The sequence below is a fragment of the Strix uralensis genome, chromosome 8 (genome assembly GCF_047716275.1).
Source record: "Strix uralensis isolate ZFMK-TIS-50842 chromosome 8, bStrUra1, whole genome shotgun sequence".
NCBI classification, from domain to species: domain Eukaryota; kingdom Metazoa; phylum Chordata; class Aves; order Strigiformes; family Strigidae; genus Strix; species Strix uralensis.
This window is the reverse complement of record NC_133979.1, coordinates 7,493,979-7,519,287: the sequence shown is the minus strand read 5'-3', so window position 1 is coordinate 7,519,287 and position 25,309 is coordinate 7,493,979. Positions and strand designations below refer to the sequence as shown.

The 25,309-nt window shown below is 40.5% G+C and overlaps 2 protein-coding genes across 3 annotated transcripts in view; both read right to left on the bottom strand.

Moving 5' to 3' along the window:
* Positions 1-14,945, bottom strand: part of NRDC (nardilysin convertase) — a 29,507-nt gene extending 14,562 nt beyond the window's left edge. Inside the window, exons 1-13 of the mRNA XM_074876061.1 lie at positions 14,618-14,945; positions 9,689-10,013; positions 9,423-9,504; positions 8,646-8,799; positions 6,841-6,914; positions 5,558-5,653; positions 4,498-4,620; positions 2,946-3,003; positions 1,870-1,943; positions 1,610-1,679; positions 1,131-1,208; positions 577-697; positions 440-498 (exon numbers count right to left, since the gene is read on the bottom strand). Of these exons, the coding sequence (XP_074732162.1) occupies positions 440-498; positions 577-697; positions 1,131-1,208; positions 1,610-1,679; positions 1,870-1,943; positions 2,946-3,003; positions 4,498-4,620; positions 5,558-5,653; positions 6,841-6,914; positions 8,646-8,799; positions 9,423-9,504; positions 9,689-10,013; positions 14,618-14,814 (1,511 nt within the window). The 5' untranslated portion in view covers positions 14,815-14,945. The remainder of the gene's footprint in view (positions 1-439; positions 499-576; positions 698-1,130; positions 1,209-1,609; positions 1,680-1,869; positions 1,944-2,945; positions 3,004-4,497; positions 4,621-5,557; positions 5,654-6,840; positions 6,915-8,645; positions 8,800-9,422; positions 9,505-9,688; positions 10,014-14,617) is intronic.
* A 3,358-nt stretch (positions 14,946-18,303) lies between these two features.
* RAB3B (RAB3B, member RAS oncogene family) overlaps positions 18,304-25,309 on the bottom strand; it is a 59,592-nt gene continuing 52,586 nt past the window's right edge. For both annotated transcript variants that reach the window (XM_074876059.1, XM_074876060.1), the window contains exons 4-5: positions 23,999-24,123; positions 18,304-20,479 (exon numbers count right to left, since the gene is read on the bottom strand). In XM_074876059.1, the coding sequence (XP_074732160.1) occupies positions 20,292-20,479; positions 23,999-24,123 (313 nt within the window). In that variant the 3' untranslated portion in view covers positions 18,304-20,291. The remainder of the gene's footprint in view (positions 20,480-23,998; positions 24,124-25,309) is intronic.

Genomic DNA, 25,309 nt, shown 5'->3' with positions numbered 1-25,309 from the left:
CTAAAAGGGCATTTCTCAATTGGCAGAAACTTCTGCTGTTTTCCAAAGAGGAACATTTAACTACAAAGAATCAAAATGGGATAACCAAATGAACATAAAGGCTAACACCAGAACACCACAGTCCTGACTTCCAGAGATTTGGCTCAACAAATTTATTTAAATAAACACAAAACTGCGCCTTGCATCTACACTAGTTCAGCTTATTATAATTAGAAATCGGATCACAGTAAATCAAACTAAAAGCACCAAGAAACAAGCATAAACATTTAGCAAATTATTTTTAAACTTTTTTAACTGGTATGTTTCCCCAGAGACAAGCTTTACTACTGACTCACCATTTACACTCTAGTAACCCCACAAAAAGTGCAAACACTACAAATAAAAGGCTAATGGAAAAAGGACAATCTTGTGAATATCTGAAGTACTGGCGAACACTTGCCTTTTATCTGGCCCTCTGTTCTGCAGCATCTTCACATACTGAAATACAACATGGGCCACCTACAGACAGGAAGGAATAGATTAATTTTTCCATACATTAGGAAAACAGTAAGAGAATTAATTTACAGTAAACCATACCTCGTAGAAGTGTTTGTAACCTTCATCAGTCAAAGTCACAGAAATGCTGAAGATGGAGTAAGTGGAGTTCTGTTCAAATCCTGTCTCACCATTTCCTCCATATAATGCAAGAGCCCAAAATCTATGGAAGAGTTAAAGGCACTTACTAATTACTCATTTCAGCTTTATTTGACCTTAGTCACACTTAGCATTATCATAGCTTTACTTCAATGGCTTTCAGTCTGTTTACAGTTTACAATCACCTTTTCCAACATAAAGATAGGAATCTCAGGATACAGAATTTGAGAAAAAACAGTGAAAAAGCTAAGTTACCTTTGGGAGATCTCTTAAAGATCAGGCACAGATACTGCTGATCCATGGATCACAGACCAGAAACCACTTACTTCTTACTTGGGTCTATCATAAATTTAAAGAATATCACTACAAAACGCTGATACAAAAAAGGAGACTTGGTCTGCTTTTATTTTGTATGTATGTATTTTCTATATATATAGAGTTTGCCTTTATTTTAATCATAGCAAAGCATTTAATTAGTATGCTTAAAAAATACATACTTTTTTCTAAGAAAAGAAAGAACACTGCCTTTGCCTTCATGTCCCACCAGCCAGGAAATATAATGAAGTGGCTTCACCCTGAAAGAAATTTTGAAAGAGATAAAATGCCAGGAGGTAATATCTTTCACAGAAAGAACTTGATCACTAGACAAATGACTAAAATATACACTGTCTGTTTCTTCATGCCAAGTTTTGCATTTTCAGGCAGCATCAGGATAATAAGCTAAAAATGTGGGAGTTCAGAACATAATGACTGATCTGAGTCAGTGAGGAATGACGTTAAATCAGCAGTGTACCAATTCCACTCAATTTATAAAAGCAACCATATCTGCATCAGTTTAACTCATTTAAAAAACGTTCCCCTAGCTGAACCAAAGTAATCTGTAACACAAATAAATGAGATTCTTTGGTTTGTTGTGAAAGTCAATAAATTTTTCACAACATAAGCACAGAAGAAATAAAATGCAGCACCACCATACCTGTAATACTGTTCTTGTGGTGGAAGCGCCCAAGTGATACTCAGTGAATGAACCTTCCTGATTGGAACAACTGAACACAAATAAATTTATTGAAAAGAAATACATATGATTAGACATAAATAAGAAATTTTACATAATGCAGAAAGAATGGTTAAAAGTTATTCAGAACCACACAAAATTATTCTACAAAGTATCTGAATCACGCAGAGAAAACATGAAGCTAGGTATTCAAAATATTTAAACAAATCTATTTTACCCACCTCTGTAAAGCTTGTGAAATTCTGGTGTGTCAAAAGGCTGAGTCAGATGGCCAAAGCTGGGTTTGGGTAAACCACTTAAAAGCAAAATTAAAGTGTGATGTTACTGGCAAGGATTCAAGGCTATGCTGAGATAATCACAAGATGTAAGCATCCATAGCTCTGGCGTAACACTGGCAGTACACCAGACAACGGCCCTTAGCAAAGAGTGCAGCCCAGGATCCACCCAGCCCAAACTGGAAGGCAACCTGGCATTCACCTGCACTCTGATCACACAACAGAGTAATTACTCAAGATTTAGGTACCCCATCAACTCCTCCCTCTCCTGTCCAAGGCAGTAACAACAAAAAGCTTGCTTCCCTCACAGGGAAAGGAAAGCCAAGCACGGTAAACAACTTCCTGAGTTGGCCCTGGGCTCACAGAATCCTGATGGACTGTCTTGTGGGGAAGGAGGAACCAGAAGGATGGGGGTCAGGAGAGACAAACGTATCTCTCTCTGGCATTAGACTTTCACAAGCACATTTCCATGCACCACAGAAATAAACATCTTGCAAAAGCAGAAAATGAAAGGGGAAATAAACTGCTTTTCAAGTTGGTAAAGCTTTTGCAGAACCCCCTTTTCAGACAGCACACTGGGGTGAATTATCAAAAAAAAAGATCAAGTTCTAACCAGTTGCTACCCTCAGAATGACACTTAAATTCAAGATACAGTCTTAATTTATTTTGCTGCTAATTAGTTTTGACATAAAGCAAAGATAAGAAATGCAATATTATAATCAAGGTTTGAATGATTTATTATAAAATCAAGGTATCAGCACATATTAAGCAACCACTGCTGCAAGTTAGCACCACATAGCTTGCAGGCCAAGTAATTGTTAAGCATAAACAAAATCTTCCTGAAACAATTAATGTCAGTCTTAAATTTCCAAAGTTGCCCTTTTTTTCTGGATAAGGATGTTAGTTAACAAATGTTAATTTCCTTAGTTTTCCCAGTAAAGGATATTTTCTTAAAAAAACATCAATTTAAGAACAGATAATTTTATAACTTGTAATGCCTTTATGCATCAAAAGAATCTTACTTATTTGGGATCTCAGAGAAGATTTCTGTCACCCACTTTTCCAACGTATCCAGTGTTTCTAATAAGGAGAGAAAAAAAGAAAGCTAGAAATGCAATTTCCTGAAGATCTAAGACACATTCTTTATCTTATCTTACCAGTTCAGTTATTTTAAAGAGGCTGCAGGTCAGTATATTTTAAAATTGCTAAGTTCTAAACTGTAAGCTTCAAAGCTGTTCGTTTGAGCTGATTCTTAATATTCACTGAACTGTATCTTTGATCATGGCTCTGGTTTTGTATATAGTGCTGAAATCTCAGGCTGATACAACTGGGATTTAAAGTTCAGTAGTATCTGGTGCGATTGTAAAAAGAAATTACTGACTTCGGGATCTACAAAATCACCAGTACTTGGCAGACTCATTTCATCACTATGTCCAGAATATACACATCAGTTTTCACACCCAAACGCAGTCCCACAGTGCTAAAAATTCCTTCTCCCCATCCTCTTTCCTAAACAAAATGTGTCAAGATTCAGAAGTTTATCGACCAATTGGAAATTGCTTGTTTAAGCAAGCACTCTGAATTCCTAGAGTGATGCTGTATATGCTAAACTACAACAACAGACAAGGCTGGAGGATTCATGGTTTCTTTTGTTTTAACAGAGATAGAAACACAAAGTTGACCTGGCTGGTTATCAGTTACCATGATTTTCGATTTTCTTACCAATGACCAGAAGAAATATTACAATATATCACTATGTAAATGACTATTCAAGAGGCATTCAATGCCCTAAGTAGTTTACAGTCTAGACAGAAAATAAAAGCCTAGGAGAAGAAAAGAATTACCACCTCTATTATTACCATCTCCATTTTACAGATGGTAATTCCAATCAGTTCTGGCATTCAACAAAAGCCCTAAGCACAAACCTAACTTCAGTCCACACAACTATTTATTTTCAGCACAGGTCTCTGCTACATGCTTAACTTCTAAGAAATTTCTTCCTTTTATTCTCAGCAGAAACTACACATAGGCCCAAAGTTCTCTGCTGAAATGAAACTCAATTCCATTTGTACAGAATTTTTCAGTCTATGGGGGAAAAAAACCTTAGAATCTATATTCTTCCTAGAGAAATATGTTTTATTTTAAGACTTCTTTCGAAGGAACCTCAAACAGAACAAGACATCTGGGAGACCCAGTCTCAGTCTCCCCATCATTTTCTGTGGAGGTTCACTGTTGATGGCAGAGAAACCAGCAGCATTAAGTCAGTTAAGTGGTCTGACTCTACATTCCTACAATATTTTTTAAATATATCTTTGAGATTTTACCTTCTGTGTTAATCTGGAACCTATTCAACAGTTTCAGTTCAAAGTTTCTCAAGAAGTGACAGGATGACAATAACACAGCACAATTACTAAAGTCTTGTTTCATTTGGAAATCAGGCTAAAATCTACATACAAATACCTCCTGCAGGACTGGACAATCCACTAAAACAGCTTGGGCTACACCTGAGCTGGTGCCAAAAGCACTACACCAACAGCAGCAATGAGCCTGTTTTTAAGGAACAGCTGACGTTACCTTTAGATTGGACAACTAAAGTCATATAGTGAGCAGAGTAATGGCGCTGCCAGAAGTCCCTCAGTCTGGTATAGGTATCAATATTATTCATTTTAGGCTCATGTTTGAGTGTATCCGCATTACCTGTAAACATTAAAAGGTGGTTAGTTATCTAGACACTGGTTATGTCAAGACCAGTTATACCGAGAATTTCTTTTCCTCCCCTGGCACTAAGTCTAGACATGGTAAGCACATTAAAAATGCCTAATAGAAATTTGGATTTCAAGGAATGTTAAATGAAATTTAATATCTTCCAATTTCTAGTTCCTATTATAAGAACAGTTGATATTTCTATGACAAGGAAGGGCAGAGTCCTCCTGCACTATCAAATCACCAATACCATGTACTGCACAGCTCATTGTGTGTTGCCAGCTATTTCCTCACCAATGAAACTTGCAGAACAGGGGAGGGAAAAAGAGGAAAATGTGATGTTCAGTGTATGTCATTACAGAACGTCATAAAAATAATCTACATTTCAAAGCTGACTAACTCTGTTACCCATCACACTGCAATTTACATGCTCACCAGCACCACAAGGGTGAGGGAGCTAGGACTCTGTATTGTCCAGGCAAGGAAGGACAAACTTCCCTTCTGCTCCACTCACATGGCTGTGAAGATCTACTTCTGCAAGTTCAACAGTGAATTACTTACTTTGAAAAGCCTCTTTAGTCACAAATCCAGAAGTAGTTTATTTTTCCAGGAAATTTTAATAGCAAAAAACAAGCTTAAGCAAGACAGAGATGACTCAGAGAGCACCACCTTTACATTAACAAAAGTTACATGATTATATGCCCAGGGCAACCTAGCTTTAACATCAGCAAAAAGCAGTATGAGAACACAAGTACCTTAAGAAGCAGACAGCTGCTTTTATTCCCAAACATTTTACTGTAAAATGAATAATTGCTCTAGTATTTCTGAGCAAGGCTAGTGTTTGCTGTGATAAGATAGCTCACGTTAGTGCATCTTTTAAGTGGTTAAATTAAGTATTACCGCCACTCCATACCATAAATTCATAACTTACCCCAAAAAAATTTCTTCATAGGATGTCCAGGCCTGGCAAGACTCCCAAACAGCATCTCCTTTCTGTTTGCATCAGAGGGTCTTGCTAGCTGATACTCTGTTAATTTAAAGAATTTGCAGTAGCAGGCATTAAAATTTGAGGTCATGTTCCCACAAAACAAAAACCCTCACCAAACTGAAAAGGAGACATACCACACAGATGTAGACTGAAATAGTTTTGGTTTAATGTATGACGAAGTAGTGAAATAGGATAAGAAACAGGACTTGCTAGCAGTAATGAATGTAAGTCAAGAGATGAGGAAAACTGTAGCTCATTGCTGAAAAGTACAGAAAGGGATAAGGAGGGGAAGCATGTAAAGCTCAGCAGGTCCCATGTGAATCCTCTAAATCCAATAAATTTAATGGGAACACAAGGCCATCAATATTCTACAGGGCCAGGCCCTGAAGAAAGGGCCAGAGAACAATTACAAACCTGCTTCTCCCATATATCACAAAGAACAACTTGTAGCCTAATAATGAAATAAGAAATTGAAAGCTGAGGAAGATAGTTTCAAGAAACACAGTTTTACAATCAGTTTACACTAATCTAAATATGGGATTCTACCAAAATCAAGAATTTACCCTCTCGAACTGAATTTCCCTGTTCCTGATTTTGCTGGTAATAGGAAACATGCACAGGACAGCTGTAAAATAATCTTTTTGGCTGGGTTATTCTGCAGCCAGTTCATCAAGCTGACACAGTTTACTGGGCAGCTCATTACTACAGTGTCAGTACAAGGGAAGGAGTGGATCCGCATAAGGGCTGTGCAAGTGAAGGCGTAAATTGGCTTAAGCTGTTGAAGAAACCACACCTTAACACAAAAGACAGGTCCTTGTTTATACTGACACTTATTTAAATTCAAAGATCAAGTTGCTCAGTCTTCTGAGTCAAAGGACAGATGAAAAAGACTTGGAATACATATTTGAACCAGCTAGTATATGTGCCAATAACAGTTCTTTTCTAAAACAGTGAAGTTTTATAGGCAGCCTGGAACTATTCATAACATACTAGAAGATCAAGTGAACACTCCACTCACTTCTATGCCAGGTTCAACTTCCTTCTGTAAAGCAAATTTGTAGCTATTAAGGCATTACAATAAGGAGACAAGCACAGTGACCTTGACTTGTATTAACTCCAGAGAGGACTGCAGAACACACTGGGGCTATGCTGGAGCTATAGGCACGTTGTTCACTGTTCATTTCTTTAAGAATATGGGCTAAACACACAGAAAAAGATGCTCTTACCACTGTCTACAGCCTCGACTTCTCGGTCTATTGCATCCCTGATCATCAGCGGGTGAATGAAGAATTGTGCCCACCTATGAAACAGAAAAATTCATATGCTTTTCTTCAGTATCTATTAAGCTAGGGCAAACCCCCAACAACTAAAACCAACATCCGCTATTTTTAGTTTATAACGTTGCTTGTCCTACTACAAATTATGTAATTCTTGACTGTCCTAAGGAAAGACAAAAGCCAGTTTTGTGATAGCATCAAAAACTAAAGGGCAGGGCTCCCATGCTCCATAGAGTAAGAATGAATTGGTTGGATACAGTAGGGTATGACACTAATGGATGCAGGAGTATCTGCCTTCACATCCTAAGAAGGATCATACCAGATCAGACAAGTGATCCACCTAGTTCAGTTCCTGCCTATAACAGGCACCAGCATCAGATGCCTCAGACTAAATCCTCAGTTGCTCATTAGGAACAACATGACCATAGGGAAAGTTTTGTCCTAACTCCAGGCAACAAATCGTTGATTTATGTCCTGAAACAGAAGGTTTTATATCCAATACAATTTTATTATCTACTATAAAAGTCAGTGCTGTCATCCCGATACATATCTTCTCCTGTACTCGTAGAGAGCAGAGCAATGGAAAGGGACAAATCTGCAAGAAATGGAAGCTCTGCAGAAGGCTGCCAGAGAATCTAGTATTTCTATTTTATTTGCTGAGTTTTTAATGATGCACTGAACTTGCTGAAGCAAAAGGTTAACAGTAATTCTATGGCAACAGGACCCAGGAAGCTAAAGTCTACTGAAAGATGGTATCTTTCAATTTCTTTAGATCCATAAGTGCTTGAATGACCAGAAATCATTAGCAACGTCCATCTATCTTCTTTGTATTAGATGCTGTTCTACAGAATTCATAATTTCTGTGTTTCACCTCCACTAAGTGAGCCGTTGCGACAGACTGCAATTATATTTTCTGATTCTTTTGAACTTCTAAACTTTGAAAAACTGGACTAATCTGAAAATGAAAGCTGAATTTGGCCCAGTAAAGTAAGATTTAGGTAGTACTTGCTAAAATGTGCCAAGACTTGTCCTTGGCATCATCACAGGAATGTATTTTGATCATAGTGGAGTCTACTCTCCTCCTATTTTACAGCATCAAGAACCTCAGCTGACATGCCCCTACGAATAATTAATTTCTTCTCACTGAAGGAAACCATGCCAACAGGTGGAGCTCTGTTGTACTAACATATCCCACAGCACAAAACAGCAAGTTAAATACCTTCTGACAAAAAATACTTGACTGAATAACCTGGATGGGGTTAAACGTACCCTTCTGAGGCACACATTGTACCATAACTTTCAAGGCTGCCCTTCTACCTACTTTCATGAATTAGTCTTGGAACAAAAAACAAAGATTTAAAAAACCCCACTAACTCTATCCAGACAGATATGTCAAAGGATGAGTCACTGGGATTCTGGGAGAACAGTTGCCACACTGCATAAGATTTCGCCTGTCATCAATGCTACTAGTTTAAGGGTGGTAAAACAATCAAAAAGCTATAAGCATTAAGACTTACATAGATCCTAAGTAATCACACAGCAGCTACATAGGAAGTGTCTCACAAAACAGTAAGATATCCAAACAGAAATAATATTTTCTTTATATTCAATATCCTCTGTGGTAGTATGAGTACCTGTGGAAGTTCAGCAACAGCCTTGATCACCTCAAAATGAAGAGCTGAACAGCTACACCCAACTTCCTGAGGCACATACAAACATTTCTTACCACCTAATCACCATTTATATGAAGTTACCTATCAAGTGCTTCTTTGAAGTACTTCCTCTGCACATCAAACTGGAAGACTGTCCGCTCACAGTCAGTTGAAGCATTGTCACTGCCCCCATGTTTCTTCAGAAACGCATCAAACCCATTCTCATCTGGGTACTTCAAACTGCCCATAAAAACCACTGGAACAAAAATCAGCAAGATTACCAAGATGACAAGAATTTGATGACATTAATTGCAGCTATAGCAACCCCTCTTCAGCTCAGTGTTACCCACAACTGACCCACAGCTCACACGCAGAGGCTAACTACTAAATAGCAACAGACTCTAATCTGCCCAATAACTAGTGAAAGCTGCCTTTAGCAGAAGGCCCAGACAGACTGGAAACAACAGTGCCTTTCTAGGCATGATTGGCCTCAATCGGTCAAGAATAGTATTTTAAGATACATCTGGCCAGAAACTTCACATGGTTTCTGTGCCTGTATTACTAATTCATCATCTTTTACTAGAGAGATAAAGGTCTGTAGCTCCAGCCTAGTTTATAAAACCATAGGTAACATGCTTCCCCTCACATTTAATGGATAACAGAAAAGTGTACCTTAATGCACAGCCTGCCAAAGAGTATGAGACACATTCTCCCATAGTAAGAGTACTAAATCAGTATTTTTATAAAAACACAAATTTTTTAACTAACGAAAATAAACTCTGGGGTAGCTGAAATTAGACTAAAATACTACAGAAATTCAGAGGTAGATAGCACTCATTTTGCACTGAAGCTGGAGAAGAAATAGGAGCAGATACATACTATGTTCCAGGAAGTGTGCTAATCCAGGCAGATCTTCGGGATCAGAGAAGCTGCCAACAGCAACGCAGAGGGCTGCTGCAGACTAGAGGAAATACAAAACTCACTAAAAGCTGCTTCAAGAAACACTTCAGGAAAATGACAGAGGTAAAAATCAATCAGGACAGGCACAATAAAAAGGAGGTGTAGTCTGAATGCCTAATCACAAGGTTTCAGACCATAAGAAAGCTCACTATATATCTTTTCACCCTACAGCTTTAAGTACATACCTGTTTTTCTGTACAGCCTCTCTTTCTTGTCTCTTCTTTTTCAGCTAGCTCTTCTAATTCACTGTCATCAGGATCATTGAAATCCTCGTTATCTCCGTCATTGTCCTCACCCTCATCCCCCTCATCACAGTCCTCATCATCGAAACCTTCTCTACCATCTTCAATCTCAGCTCCAGAGTCATCATCTTCATCACTTTCCTCCTCAGATTCATCATCATCCTCCTCCTCATCTTCCTCCTCTGAAGATAAAGCAGCTGGGGCACCATCCAAGTAATTCAAATCCGAAATCAAAAGTGCACATAAGCCATTTTGCAGTTTGATATACCTGAAAGAATAATTATTTGCAATGAATATGCTCACTTCCCAAATTTCAATTTTCAGAATCGTGAAAATGTATTTCCTATAATAGTTCTGTTGTCTTCAACTGAGACTTCCTAATGAAAATCTAACGGTAACTAAGAAGGTGAGCAGTTTTGTAGTGGGAAAGTAAAAACACTCGAGCTATTCAACAGCTACATGAATAAGAAAGAAACAATTCAAGGTAGTAGCAGAAGCCCTTCTCCCCAGAAGGTCAGGGGAACCGATTTGGGCTTTTATTTCTCTCTTTCTGAAATATTTAAGCTTCTAGCACTCACTCAGAGAAAACTTCCACGTACTCAAAACAGGCAAACTCTAACAGTCTGTTATGCTTGTCAGGCTCTTGGAAACATATATTATGTGACAGAATTAAGATCTTAGTCTTTGCCTCTACACAGGCCTCAGAGACTTCATTTTATTTTACTTGATTTTATCAATGCTTTCTATTAAACTATGTCCACAGATGTAACAGGCATGTGTTAGAAAGGAAATATCTCCTCTGCAGGCTTAATAAAATAAGTCACAGTCGGTTGGTAGAGTTACTATCAAGAAGCTATAATATAGACAGATTTTTCTGTGTATGTGTATACATACAGAGGATTTCTTATATATGTGTGTGCCCTCTATCCAGCACCATTCTACAACTTTTTAGACTAAGGACTGCAAGCACCAATGCTCTGCACTACAAGATCTCTCAGTAGTATTTGTTTCCCATCAGATTTGGAATAGAAAGTCACAATTTGTCCAATTAGCCAGAGCACCCTTCCCAGGAGCTTTCACTGGCTCGTACAACAAAAGAAAGGAATGCTGGATCCAGAAAATACTTGATTCAACCTGAGAACTACTGTGATATAGACAGGTGGTACCTGATCCAGAAAAAAAACCAAACAAACAAACAAACTAGTCTAAAACAAACCCATGGTCACATCCCACGCTCCCAGAAAAATCTGAGTTACAGAGCAAGTTTATACCAGATCAGAACTTTGCAGTGTGGCCACTGTTACAATTAGGTAGCAGAATGTTCAAAGCAGATTTCCAGCTCAAGCTCTATGGTAAGTACCCAAAAGAAAAACAAAATGCACATTGTGTGTTTTCCAGCTCCATGGTTCCCCAAGTTTCTCACAAGAAATTTCTCACGTGTTTCTTTCATGGTTATCATTATGCAATTTCAACATTTCCCAGCAATAAAAGCATGTGTTATTATCAATATTCCAATCAAAAATATGAAGTCAGTGTAAGTTTTGCTTTTTACTAGAGCTGCAGGCCACTGGCTATGGCTGTGCAAACTGCAGACCAGCTTGGAAACAAGTTACTCAGAGTACTTCTCTCCCACCTGAATTTCATCGGGACATATTTGGAAGAAAGGGATAAAGGAGGTGCTGTGACAAGATTTAAGCAGTTCTAAGCCAAAGAAAAAAGCCACACTTCTCAGACTACCAAGTCTATGAAAAAAACTAAAGAACAAATGGTTAATAGTTGTGTTAAATTTATGAATTATGGCCACTCATTCAACAGGCACTGATAGCACTTACTCAGGGCCACGGTTTCATAAGCTTTAACACACATTTTGCTTGCTGCAGGACCACTGAGCAGTACAAATTTGTTCCAATTGAACGCACAAGTGCATTTTTGCTCATTCAAACTACAGCACATAGTGTGTAACTCACAGACATGCCATGACTAACTGCAGGAGGTACAGATAGTATTAGATTCACGCTAATGTCTGGGTACAAAGTTATTCATCCACACATTCTGAAAGCCTGTTTGCATCACATACATATGTCACATTATGCAGCTGCAGCACTTTTGAATGCACAGCAGGGGTCCTAGAAAATAAACATACTGTACACACAGGCACTTCAGCTCCTGGAGGACCAGCCCCAGACAGCGACAAGTCAACGTTGCTATAAGCACATCTTCCAGCACAAGCATCATCATCTTCACCTCTGCATACAACCGCTGTCTTCAGGTGTTCATGGCCCATAAAGAACACTGGCTTCCCAGTGATCAACAGATAGTCATGGAAAGCAGAGAACAGAACAGTGCTGTTCTTGCAGAACGACTTGCCATAAAGCTGTTTAGCCAGATGTATCCGGTAGCTCTGGTTGATCCTTTCCACGTACCTCCAATTAAACTAATGGAGCAGATGATACTAATTTTACATTGCTCATCTTCAGACTTGTGGGTGCTACATACTAGGACAGAAAGCATCCGGTAGTAAGACAACAACTGAACCAAGCCACTGTTGAAGGCTATCAGATTTCACTCCAGGAGAATCTAGAACAGTTTAGGTTATACTGAGCAGAAGCACCAACTGACATGGGTGTTCTTTACTTTTTCCATGTTTCAGTCCAATGGAAAAGAACAAGTGTAATCAATACATAAGTATCAATTAGTATGCAAAATACAGTACAAAAAATACAATCACATAATGCAGGAACAGAAGCAAGCATAGTCCAGTTGCTGTTTTGAAGTACTATACAGGCATTGATACAAATAAGGTTTAAATATAAAATTAAAATTCTTAAAAATACTGTTTAAACATCCTGGAAAAGTTTAAACAGGATTGTTCTCACACACAGTTTTTTTCTTATATCAATAATTGTGTAGCTGTTAAGTAAATATTGAAATACATATCAATGCATGGTAAACACTTAGAGAAATGTTTGGGGTAATTTTGGAAATTGAAACAAGCAATACAAGCCCATGAGATTCCATATATGAATGAATTTAAATAAAACATACATTTTGGGAAAGATAACTTCCCACTCTAATGAAGAAAACCACCTTTCATTATGACGATAATTTTTGTCCCAACAAACTCACTTTTGAAAATACATTCTGAACTCTGTCAGAACTCCTTTGGTTTTATCATCACTGTATTTAAGAAGATAACTTAGTGGAAAATGTTATATTCTAAGACTGATGTCACTATTAAGCCCACTGTGACTGGTCTGCAAGTACAAAGCATCACTGAGGCATGAACAGATAAAAAAAGCGTATATGCATCATCAAATCACCTGCCATTACATGTACTTAGGAGGTTTGGTATATAGTTAGTAGACGTAGGTATGCTTTACTTCCATCCACACTGAAGTTCTCCCTCCTAAGGGTAACATCTGTGTCTGTTCTGTGCAAGGCTCACTTCCCATAAATGGAAATCACTCTGAAAAGATGTGGCTCTGCTTCCAAGTGAAAAAAACATCTGTTAAGCATAGAGAGTAGGATTTCTGGAAGATGTTGGTATTAGTTTATCTTATGCTATAAGCAAATACTCTCCAATTTTCTACATGCAGAGGAGGTTCCTGAGCCTGAAAATAGATAGCCAGCGATGGTTTTCAATGGACTTCCCAAACTTCATCACTGTGCTGCTTCAGGTAGTAAAGGCAGAAGTTTCCTAAGCTGACAGTCTCTGTAACCATGAACTCTGCAGGAAGATGAGCCTCCTGCAAAGTAGCATGAGTAAGATTACCAGCAGGAAAGGCAGGCAGAGATCCAGAGGAAGCAGCAAGGAAGTAGGGCAAGAAGGGAGGGAGCAAGTTTCTCCCTAAGCCAATGGGCACTGTCCTCTTCACGCAGCCAGCAGGGAATTTCACTGTCAACCAATGTCACTGCAAATCCAAAACTCAGTTCCAGGCTTAGGCAGATTCTCCACTGGCTGCGCAGATTAGACATCATGAAAAGTAAAGATAAAAAAAGCAGCTCTAACAAGGGCTGAACAATCTTCTGCCTAACAGAAAGAAGTTATAATAGTGTCCCTTCAAGAATGACTGCCTTACAGCATCCCAAGAGCTCAACCTCTGCTGCCATTCTCAGCCGAGCCCCTCACTGCCTCACAGAGACACTGTGGGCTGCACTCACAGAAAGTGATTTTTTTCTGCACTTCTCAGAGGTATTACTCAGAAATATATAAATGAAAGAACAAGCAAAACGGCAGCACAAAAGTAATTTTTGTCGCAACTCGGAGGCATATTTGCGTTAAAACTCGGAAGCTCATCTAAAATGGGAAGAGTAACAGACCTTTTTAAAGTTGGTATCTGCTCTGTAATACTTCAACTGCATTTCACACTTCAGTTTAACGCTTTTGGAACCGAGCTGCCTGGACGAGGAGTGCAAACTAGCAATCCAATATTGCTGTGCCTCGAAAACAGTGTCACAGCAGTCTTTGAACAGTACTGATTTTTTTTTCTTTCCGTACAAGCCCCGAGCCTGTTACTGTACACAAACCAGACGGCCCGTCTTCAGAAGAAACACACCCGTGAACCCCCACTCTCCATTTGTCACAGAGAGGCCCCTAACTCCCCGGTCCCCATGACGAGCCCGGCTTCAAGCCCCGGCGCGCCGGGGACACGGGGCAGGCTGCCGCCCAGCGCCGCACGCTCCCGCACCCACCTCCTCCCGCCGCCCGAGGCTGCATTTCCGTGGGCAGGTCGGGGCCGGGGGGAAGCCCCGGCCCACCCCAGGGCTGCCTCAACGGCAGCGGCTCGGCCTCCCCCCACCCTCCCGCCTCTTAAGCCTTCCCGGGCCAACGGCCTCGGGGCGGGGGAAAGACTCGACGCCGCCGGCCCTCACCGGTACTGCTTGGGGTCGCTGGGGGACTTGACGATGTCGGGGTCTCCGAGGTTGGCGCCGGGACTGACGGCTCCGTGATCTTCCTCTTCCCCGTGAGGCGAGCGGCCTCTGGCGTCACGGCCGCCCTCCCCGGCCTGCTGACCCACCGCCAGCTCCGGCGAGCTGTAGCTGGACGTCGCCTTATTCCTACCGGGCATGGCGGCGGCCGCAACACACCACCGCGGCTGGGCAACGGCACTCACCGGCCGGCCGCGCCCCGCCAGGCCGCGGGCCCCCGCCGCCGCCGCCGCCGCCGCCCGCGCTGCTCGGCCCCTCCGTGCGAAGGCGGCTGCGAGTCTGCGCATGCGCCGGCCGCCGCCGGCCGCCCCCGCCCCGCCGCGAACCCGTCCAGCTTCCGCCGCACGAGGAAGTAGCGGTGACGGTCGCGACGGCGCCGGACCGCACCAGTCAGCGCCCACCGCGGTGCCAGGTGGAGGAAACGGACCAATCGCAAGCCGTCACTTTGTCGGGGGAGGCGCTGATTGGTGGAGAGAATGATGGTGGCGTGGGAGGGGCGGGGGAAACCATAGATGGGGAGAGAGACGGAAGGAAACGCAGCCCCTTTCAGAAATCAGACAGAGAGGACAGAGAAATCAGAGCGAGAAGAGACAGACAGAAGAACAGAGCCAGACCCCGGGAAGTCGTCTCTGTGCCGTCACGTTCCGACATTTATGCCCGCCAGCCGTGTTACCTGTTCCCCCCGCTCTTGTATTGGAATAGTCCAACCTCCGGTTGGTGGAGACCAGCCTTCATCTTAATTCCTTTAACTATTGGTCCGAGTAGCTGTCGCTCAGTTCTGACAGGACCAATCAGCTCGCGCAAGCTGCCCGCGGCGGCGTGTCACGCGCAGTCCCCTCTGCGCAGGGTGTGGCCGCGGCCGCCCCCTCGCGTTGGCGGCGGAGGCGCGGCCGGTCCTCCCGGTACAGCTGGGAAACGAGCCCGTGCGGGGCCACGGCCAAGGGTCCGTCTGCAAGGCCGGCTGCCGCGCCACCATCGCCGGCAGCCGGGCGTAGCTCCGGGACCGGCGCTGAACTCGAGACCGAAACTTGGCGCGAAGAAACGGGAGCGTAGTCATCGGGCTCCCTCAGCGGTCGTTGGAAAAGCCAAACGCTAACCACATTGAATCAGTTTAAAGAAATATGACTATTCTTAGGGTTCAAACCGCCGGACCGCACTGTTGATTTGCTAGCAAAACTAGCTTTCGGCTGGTATTTGTCAGCACTTAAGTGAGCGGGACTTAAATTTGCAATTTTATTTCAGCCAGAAGTACTGCTGGTCTTTTGAGAGATCCAGTACTCGCTTACTGTTGACTGGTGATTTTTAAAGTTTTTTTCTTCCTATGATGGTATCCCTAATAGCTTGAAGTTTGTACTCATGAATATTTAACAGAAAAGATAGTGTTTACTCTTGATACAGCCTACTCTTTGCAGTTCAGTGGGTCTCAGCATTTTCCAATTTGTGAGCAAACCTTTTTCCCCTATGCAAGTGTAGTTCAGATGTAGCAATTTCAAGTCTTGACAACAGGAATGCTGCTTTTCCTCTTGTCTTAAAACTCTGAAGCTGGCATTTCCACATGGCATACAATGCCAAGATCCTTTCTTGTAATGATTTGAGAGCTGTTAGGAAGCTTGCCATGGTATTTATCATATCCATTTCGCATTGTTCCACATCAGTTCAGTTTTCTGCTACTCCTGTAATACCAGTGCTGTTATTTTGTGCATGTGTGTAAGTACGTTGACTACAAAAGAGATGATGAGAGCTAAGTTAAGGGATCAGAGGCTAATACAAATGAGGGGGGGCTGTCAGATACAGGGACAATAATTGAGACTGGATGTCTGCCTGATATTTTAGTGCTTTATTTCTCCACAAGATGGAAGCCAACACCCATCTCTAACTCAGAGCTTCCCATGTAACTTTTCCTTCAGAACTGCGCAGGCAGTGCTGTATTGTACAAGTCATGGAGAGAAGCTTGTGAAGAACAGTCACCGCTTTCCTTTCACATTCTAGTACCCCTTTTTTATCTTGTAACCGTACTGTTTTATCAATACTACTATCCTAGGCCACTGCCAGTCAAATAGAAGGCTCTGTACAAGAGTTTTGGTTTTGTCTTCGGTCTGTTATTTCCCTTCCCCTGACAAATTTCTGTCTTGCATTCTGCCATTACCTCTTACTGATGCCTGCTAGCTGATGCCTGCAAGTTGAGGCCTGTAACAATTAGTGATTATACCTTATAGTGAATTATACCTTAAATGTCAAGAACAATGTTTAAGTTTGTGTTTAACAAGGCCGGAGTGATTAAATATCCTAACCTTGAGAATAGATACATCCTGTCAGAAATGCTCAAACGGGGCAGATAAGAAAGAACAGCTTGGCTGGACAACAGAGTTGGGAAATATCCAAAGAGAAGAAATTGTCCTCAAAAGGCTCATGACCATAAAAGAGAAAAAGGAGTAGGGGGCTAACTCCCTAACCAACCACTGACGACCACCCAAGACCCCCACGCATGCATAGTGTAGTTTTGCAAGGCCAGCATTATGTAAATGTAATAGATAGGCAGAAAGGTGGAGAATTCTTGGAAAATGTATGAATATTCATGTCTTTAACGTATATAAAGGATGAATTTTTGTTTTAGTGCATGCATGTTAGGTGGAATGACCCCCGCTGCATCCAGCGCAGCAATAAAGAATGCCTGCCTTCTAAAACTTCAAACTAAGTCTTAGGGGGTTCTTTTGAGACCGAATTTACGGTAACATTACCAGTTAATACAAGTAACAGTTACTATTGGTTGACTCACTGGTGATGCTGAAATCAGCTGCATGCCACCTAAGGCTTTCTCCATATTCATTCACAGCTTTTAATACAAATGTGTGATGTAAAATGTATATTAATGGAGAGGTTTGTCAGTTGCCTGTGATGATTTGATTCCTTATTTGAAACAAACTCTGCAGGATTTCTGAACCAAACACCAGGTTTCTGCATGTACACAATATAGGGCAGGGTAGAATTCCTAACTGTCTTTTCCAGTTCCTCGGACTATACTGCCATGTAGCTACTTGCTGGCTTGTCCTGTAACAAACAATTCTGCCCATCCTAGCTTGAAAGGCCTGGAAGGGTACCTGTATTCTTCTTAAAAAAAAAAAAAATCTGACATGACTAGAAACACGATGGAACACAATTATGTATTGGGTAGAAAAGGGAAAGGTCTTTTTTGCTAGGAAAAAAAAGTAAGTAAAACAAAAAAATTGAAATTCCACTTCTGCTGAATCCATTTTCTTTTACCATTGAGTTGCTGAGCTGAAAAATCATTATTTGCACTGAGGTACTCCATTATACCTGCACAGCTCAAAATCATCGCTCCCTGCTGTGGAATTTTTTTATTTCTTTTTGCTAGTTACACTGTTTGCCCTAAAATCTGCTTCTGCTACAATTAGAACACTGCACTGCACATTTATTGCCCAAATAATCCTTTTCTTCACTCTGTTTTAAGTTCCCATAGTGATTCCTGATTGCTGGGCTCAAGGATCATCACCCTGTCAAAAAAGATCAGTGGAGTATTTGAAAAGCATTAAAGAGAGACCTTTATACCTGCACTCAATTGCCCAATATGCTGGTAACACAGCTCACACAAGTTCTCTGGCCACACCCGGTGATGACATTTTTCTTTATTTTGCAGTTTCAGGGGTTTAGATACAATAACCACATTCCTAGCACTGCACAAATCACACTTTCAGTGCTAGATCACACACACCCAAAATTTGTCACAGGAAAGATTTCTGAAAGCAACATACAAAGGGATCAAGCCTTTAGCACAATGAGCCCACACTATGTCAGTATAGTTGCAGTTTTCTCCAAAATACTGTGCTTTTTTTTTTTTTTTTTTTTTTTTAGAACTATTACACTTTGAGACAAAACAGAACAAAATTACAAAAGCATTTGCTAGTGTCATGATCCAACAAATTACAGTGCAGTGGGCAGATACTCGACTCCGGTTTCTGACACCAGAAAGTCTCAGAGGAGTTCATAGGCCTAAAGTAAAGCCATAAAACTTTTCAGAATTTTCACCTTAAGACAGCAAACTCTCCGTTTCCACCTAATTTACATTTACAGACACAATTTGCAATCACTGTTTGGAGCGGGGTGTGTGATCACAAAGGCATACTGTGTAGGTAATTTCACAGACTGGCAAAAGCAGTTCTTCCATATATTTCAGAGAAATACAAGCTCTGCGTGTGGCTAATGCACACAGAGTTCTACACACAGACGTAGAAGTTTTGTCATTTTAGAGATGTTGGCAGTATAATAATATTTTAGATGTTAAGTATTAAAAATTGTTCCTCCCTTCAAAGAATGATGCAGCAAAACATCCACAGAATAACTCTGACAGGACATCTTTGCCATTTTTCATTTGCTGTTATGTTTTATCAACCTTCCTTTTCTAAGGTTGAATCTGAGACCATAAAAACTATTCCTACACATGCACCCATCCAGCACAAAATTAAAAAAATAAATCAACAACAAAATGCAGAAAGAAGATCTAATAATATTGGCACTAATATTTGCCAACACTCACACTTTGGCTCCTGGTATTTTTATCTTTCTGAGACAGTGCTGTTCCAAGTCTTACATGTCAGATTTTGCCTCCAGCTAAGCATGCAGCCCATTCCCTCTTTCCTCCATCCTGCAACAAATCCACCATCAAGCAGCTGATCAGAGCAGATCCAAACCTGGAGAGATAAAACTACAGGATACAGGAGAAGAGCTGCAGAACAGTCGGCTCTTGGGCTTCGAGAAACAAACAATTAGGGACAGGAAGGTGACAGACACAGCGACACCCCCAGCACTCCCCAAGCTGTTACTGGTGACTGTGAAGTTTACAGGCAAGGGCAGCCCCTGGAAGGGCTCTTGCTCCTTCACCCAGCACCAGCCAAGAGCAGAGGGTAAGGCAGGTACGGCTGCCAAGGCCTTCTCCTCCTCCTTCCCTGCCTGGCAGCTTTTATTCCTCCATGTGCTCTTCCTCTATTTAGAGCCCTGACACGAAATCCACCCCCCGCTCCTCTTTGCTCTCCGGAGGACCTCAAACTGTCAAACAGAAATGCACTGTTTTCTTCGCCATCCTACAGAAAAACTGAGGTCCATGTCTAAAGGACAGCAACAATTACGCTCAAAATATCTGGGGACTGATTTTCTTTTTTTTAAATGCAAAAAAAAAAAAAAAAAGCATATTCTTGCTTTACAGGAGATTTTCTTCCCTCATTTTCTTTTAGACCTGGTCCCTTCTAATTGGTTTTTATGTTTCCTGCTGTTCTTGACAAAACACCTCTTTCTGCAGTGGAGGAATTTATAATTAAAAATGCAACATTCTGTGTGGAAATAACATTTGCAACGCTATACAATTCTTTTTCTTCAGTGTAACTCACATTAACACTAGGTGCACTTACAATATTTATTCAGATTTTTGCTTTTTAAATTATTGGATGAAGAAATATAATATTAACACTCTAACACATTAAACAAACATACCAGTTTCCTACAACAGAGGCTTCTGCCTTTGGACTACACAATAATGCACAACCACAAATGAAAAGATAAAATTTAGTCAGGAAAGGAGAAGGACATTTCTCAGCAAGAAAGGCCACTAACACGAGCAGTTCTGCTGCAAAGGGGGTGGATTGTCTGTGAGTCGCATGCTCCTTCCAGAAGTGCCCCTGGAAGGGTCTGATTCTATACTCTCCGACATCTTTTCACAGATTATATCCACCAGACGCTCAAACACCTGCCTTACGTTGATGTTTTCTTTGGCACTAGCTTCAAAATAATCAAAACCTGTGAGAAAGTGAAAAATTCAATAGAGACAATAATGGAGACAGTTTTTAAAATACTAACCATCTTTTTCAGAATTCACCTGAAGAAAACATGACACTAGAAAATTCTTAAGCTCATTTGATTCCCACAATCTCAGAATACTGAGCAGAAATACTTCTAAAATTTATCAAGCATCAATAAGAGTCAAAGGCTTAAATGGATCCCTACCATAGCCCTGGTAAACACATCTGCAGATGATACAGATCTGAATAAACTCAGGACAAGGGAGTCGAATTCTTCCAATATCACTAACTGGTAATGTAGGGAGGGACCTTCCTGGGCTCCACGTGACAGGGACAGGCTTACTTTACGAACTACCACTGCAGAGACCAGAAAGAGAAGCAAGATCGTGGTTGTATTGCTTCTGCTGACCAACTTCTGCAATTGTGAGCAAAATGCTCCATGATTTTGGTCCTGTTTTTCCCGTTCTTTGTCTGGTTAGGCCAAAGGCTCTTCAGGGCAATTAATACTTTTACAGCACAGAGCGCCCATCCTGACAAGGACCGTTCAGCACTGTGGAATTACAAATAATGTTGAGTGCCTCCTACAAAGTAATTTCTGTGTCCAGTCACCAGCTACTAGCTGCAGTGATGAGCATGGATTCACAAACACTGACCCTTTCTGATTAAAAAAAACCCAAACAGCAAGTCTGGAGTCACGCCAAGGTGGGAATGGCACACAGACAACTATTCCTGCTGCCTCCTGCTGACACGCTGCGCTACACAAGAACCAGCCTTCTCACAGATGAGCCTGAACCCTGCCTCAGCCAGCAGAAATACGCTGAACTGTGAAGCATTTCTTTATCTTTCTAACCCCAGGGGCCTCAAAGGCCAACCATCACTTACAATGGCTGTTGCTTCTGTTCTACCAGGTTATTATATTGCCAACAGCGAGAGCTCAAGCACCACAGAGAGTTTATTTTGCGATAAGCTACATTCTGTTGTGCTTCATTTTGGGGATATTCGGCGTTGCATCAGTTCTCTTTGATTCTGCCACAAAGAGAAAGATAAGTCGTCTTTACTGATTAGTCTGCCACTGCTGGTAGACTGAGTCACCTTGATGTGTGAAATAACAAGTAGGTATCTACCCCATTCTGACACTTTTTAAAAATCATGGGACAAGGGGTGAAGTAATGGTGGAGATATTTGCCTCGTTACTAAATAAGGATGGCTGTCCTGCATCAGATGAGGGTTCTATCTGCCCCACTTGTTGTCTTTGATGATGATTAAAAATGTATAGAAAAGGCACAAGAAATCAGAGAACTGAACTCGGTTTTTGTCAGTCCAACATTGGTTTAGCTTCTGCTGTGGCTGAATCTGTTTTAGTTTAGTTCATGTTCAGGCTAATAACAATTTCTTAATCTGATTAGGAAATTATTTCAATGATGTTACTGTTACTATACAAACTTAAACATGCTGAAGGATAACCTTTAGGTGAATCATTATAATGAAAATTAGCAGTTTAAGCAGTCAATAGTCAATTAAAGAGATTCCTGCCACCTAACACATAAAGTAATTTCAGATAATGCTGTACACATAAGCACAGTTTATATAAGGAAAAACTGACTGATAAAACCAGATCTATTTTTCTGTCCTTTTTAAAAGAGCATTTAGTATTTTGGGAGGCTACAGAACAGAGAGACTGAGATAGTGCTTTCCAAAGGCATGTCTAGCTTTTGTTTTGCTCTGCACTGGGGGATGCTTCTCCAGGGTGAGTTGGACAAACACGAGGACAGGTCGGGAGCAGACCTGGGGATTCTTCAGCACAACAGTTTCCTACTGATGGAGTTGCTATGGTAACTCTCTGTGCATGTGTGTTTTGAAGTGTCCCATACATAAAGGATTCAGATTCTAGATGCCAAGTTTGTTATTTAAACAAACAGATGAATTTTGGGGGGAGAGAAAACATTAGAAGTCCAAATAGGAGTGGGAGTTCCAGTAAAACTCTCTATTTGCTGTTACATTGAAAATTTGTCCAGAACAACTACTAACAGTTTAATTATGCTTGCAAAATCTGTGGGCATACACGCATTCACAATGGTTTTGAGAGTCTGCAAGCCAGGAACCAAATTTATTCACATTCATATTCTCAAAAGCAAATTAAATGCTGATGTGTAAAAAAGAGCCCATAACTAATTTCGCAAACTACCCATGTCTTGCTTTGCTTTGCTAGTCCTACATGTAAAGAATTATTATTACAATCATAATAATAATTATGGGAAATTTGGGGGTTTAGTTTGATATTTGCTCATTATTTGTTTATGATGGCAGTGCCTCAAGGCTCCAGTCATGAATGGGACCCCTTTGTGCTTAGCATATGTAGAATTTACACCTGAAGGCTCTAAACTTGCAGGCCTCTGCAAACATACTTATTTTTTTTTACATGAAACATGAAAAAATAATCTGATTACTCTTAACTCTTCAAAACAGTGACCATCTTTTTGTTCATATCACACAGGTCCCTATCACAAAGTCATTCTTTATACTCATCTGTGAGCAGGGTTTCTATACCTTCCCTTCATTAAAACAAACAAAACAACATCAGTAACAAAACCCCCAATTAATAAATACTCATTATCTAAGATTTAACCATAATTGGCAATCTGAGCAAGGCAGGTCACACTTTAACAATGTGTGCAGTGTGTACTGGAAGTCCAGCACCTCCAGTTTAACTATATATTATGCACCCTGCATTTACTGCTTTAAGAATTTAAGAAAACATGGGATTTTATAAATTAGGATGATGGTGATTCCTTTGGGTCTGGTAAGAATCTCTACTCTTACTGTAAACATTTGTTTAGTTTGTGCATCCACTGTTAGGGTCTCCACTGTTAACTGAATTAAATTTTAACAGGATTTAATTGCCACTATGAGTTATTTAAAAGATGACAACAGTATAGTTAAATCTTAACACAGAAGCCCTGATTCCTTATTAAAAAGATCATATATGCTGTAATATACGACAAAAAAATGATAAACAAATGAGAAATTAGGATGTTTATTTTCATTGCAATCCCAGCTTCCTCTCAATAGAACTGTTTTGCTTTTTCTATCCCATATCAATAACATAATGTCATTTCCCTACCTGGATAGAGAAGCCTGGTGCATTTTTAAAATGTACTTTACTCAACTCTACAGTTCTGATGTATAAACTTTTTTCATTGTTTAGTTGCAAAAAAAATTCTTCTACAAAAATCGTTTGCATTCTGAAAATGACTATATAGTACTTAAACAACTGGAAACAGAATTGTGTTTATGAAAACTTTTTCTCCTTTTATTCCGCTGAGCTAATAGAAGCTGTTCTCTCCAGACAAACTTTATCTTCCTTACATTCTTAGGTATTTGCTTTAGAGATACAGCAACACCACAAGAAGGTAGTATTCAGCACTAAGCAAGTAAAATATGGACGTAGCATATATTATGCTGCTTAGTTGTGTGATACCAGAGGAAAAAGAGTAGAAAGAAAAGCTGTGACATGTACCTAGCTGATCCGCCAGATGCTTCCCCTTCTCCACAGGAACAATTCTTTCATCCTCCATGTCACATTTGTTTCCAACCAGAATCACTTGTGCATTGTCCCAGGAGTAAGTCTTGATTTGTGTGGCCCTACAGCAGGTCAAAAAAGATTGTTACCTTCCATCAGCCGTGCCAAAACACAATCACATGTTAAGTATGAAAAAAGTACCAGTAATGACAACATCAACATCTCAAGATTGTATGTTGGGTAGAAGAAAATGACAAAGCTTATGCATAAAGCAAGAATGCAGACTATGTAATTTATAGCACCATTCTATTTTGCTACTCTAACTTTGTGTGACAATAAAGTTTCTTGTGAAAACTTCGCAAGCGTTTTAAAGATCATGAGATCCAGACAAAACCTGAATTGAATAATTTTTGAAGTCTAGGGACAAAAACCATTATTCTAAAGATTATTCCCCTTCAGTTGTAATCTGTTAGAGAAACAATAATCAGTTACACCTCTTAAGGATATTATCCCTATAGAGAAAGCCATACAGTAGATACACACTTCATGCTAGAATTACAACTTCTTCTTAAACACATTACAACAATAATTCAGAGCAGTCAAAAAAGATGCTCATTTTCTGTAGCACATTTGCTGCAGAGTTTTAGTAACACCATAAGAAATTGTGTTTTGAGAGCCAAACAGATGGAAGCATCAAGTCATCTTTGCTTGAATAGGAAAACTGGTTCATAGAGACTGAAAATTGCATAGAAATGTGGAAACAATTGCTAAAGAGAAACAGAAATTTATCAAATTAGGAAGATATGAGATCAAGGTAAGGCTCTGTGAGCTAATATTTGAACCCAGCAGAATTAAGTGATACCTAAAGCAGGAAACAGCAGATGCAATGACAGGCGACAAGTATCAGACAAATGCTAACTTCAATGACAGAGGGATCAAGTGCATGGGAGCTTAAGCAGGAGCACTGGGATGAACTTAAAGCCTCTAAAGCTCACTGTGGCTCATGTGCTAAAACCGGAGTGGAGCTGTGGATCCCAGGAGTCTGACCTCACATCTGGCCTCTTTATAGTTTTTCTATGACAAAACAGAAGATTTTTTTTTTCTGTGTATCCTGACGGGCCAGTCCTTTCCCACCATCCTTGGTGAGGTGTCACTGAGCCAGGAGCAGAACAGTATTAGCTTGTCAGCATTCATTTTCATCCATTTTTTCAGACTGGCCCAACCTATTTTATCTTCACCAAGTCAGCTCTATCTTTTAAGACTCCCTCCTTCCCAAAGGTAATTAGGCTTCTCTGCCAGAAGCAATAC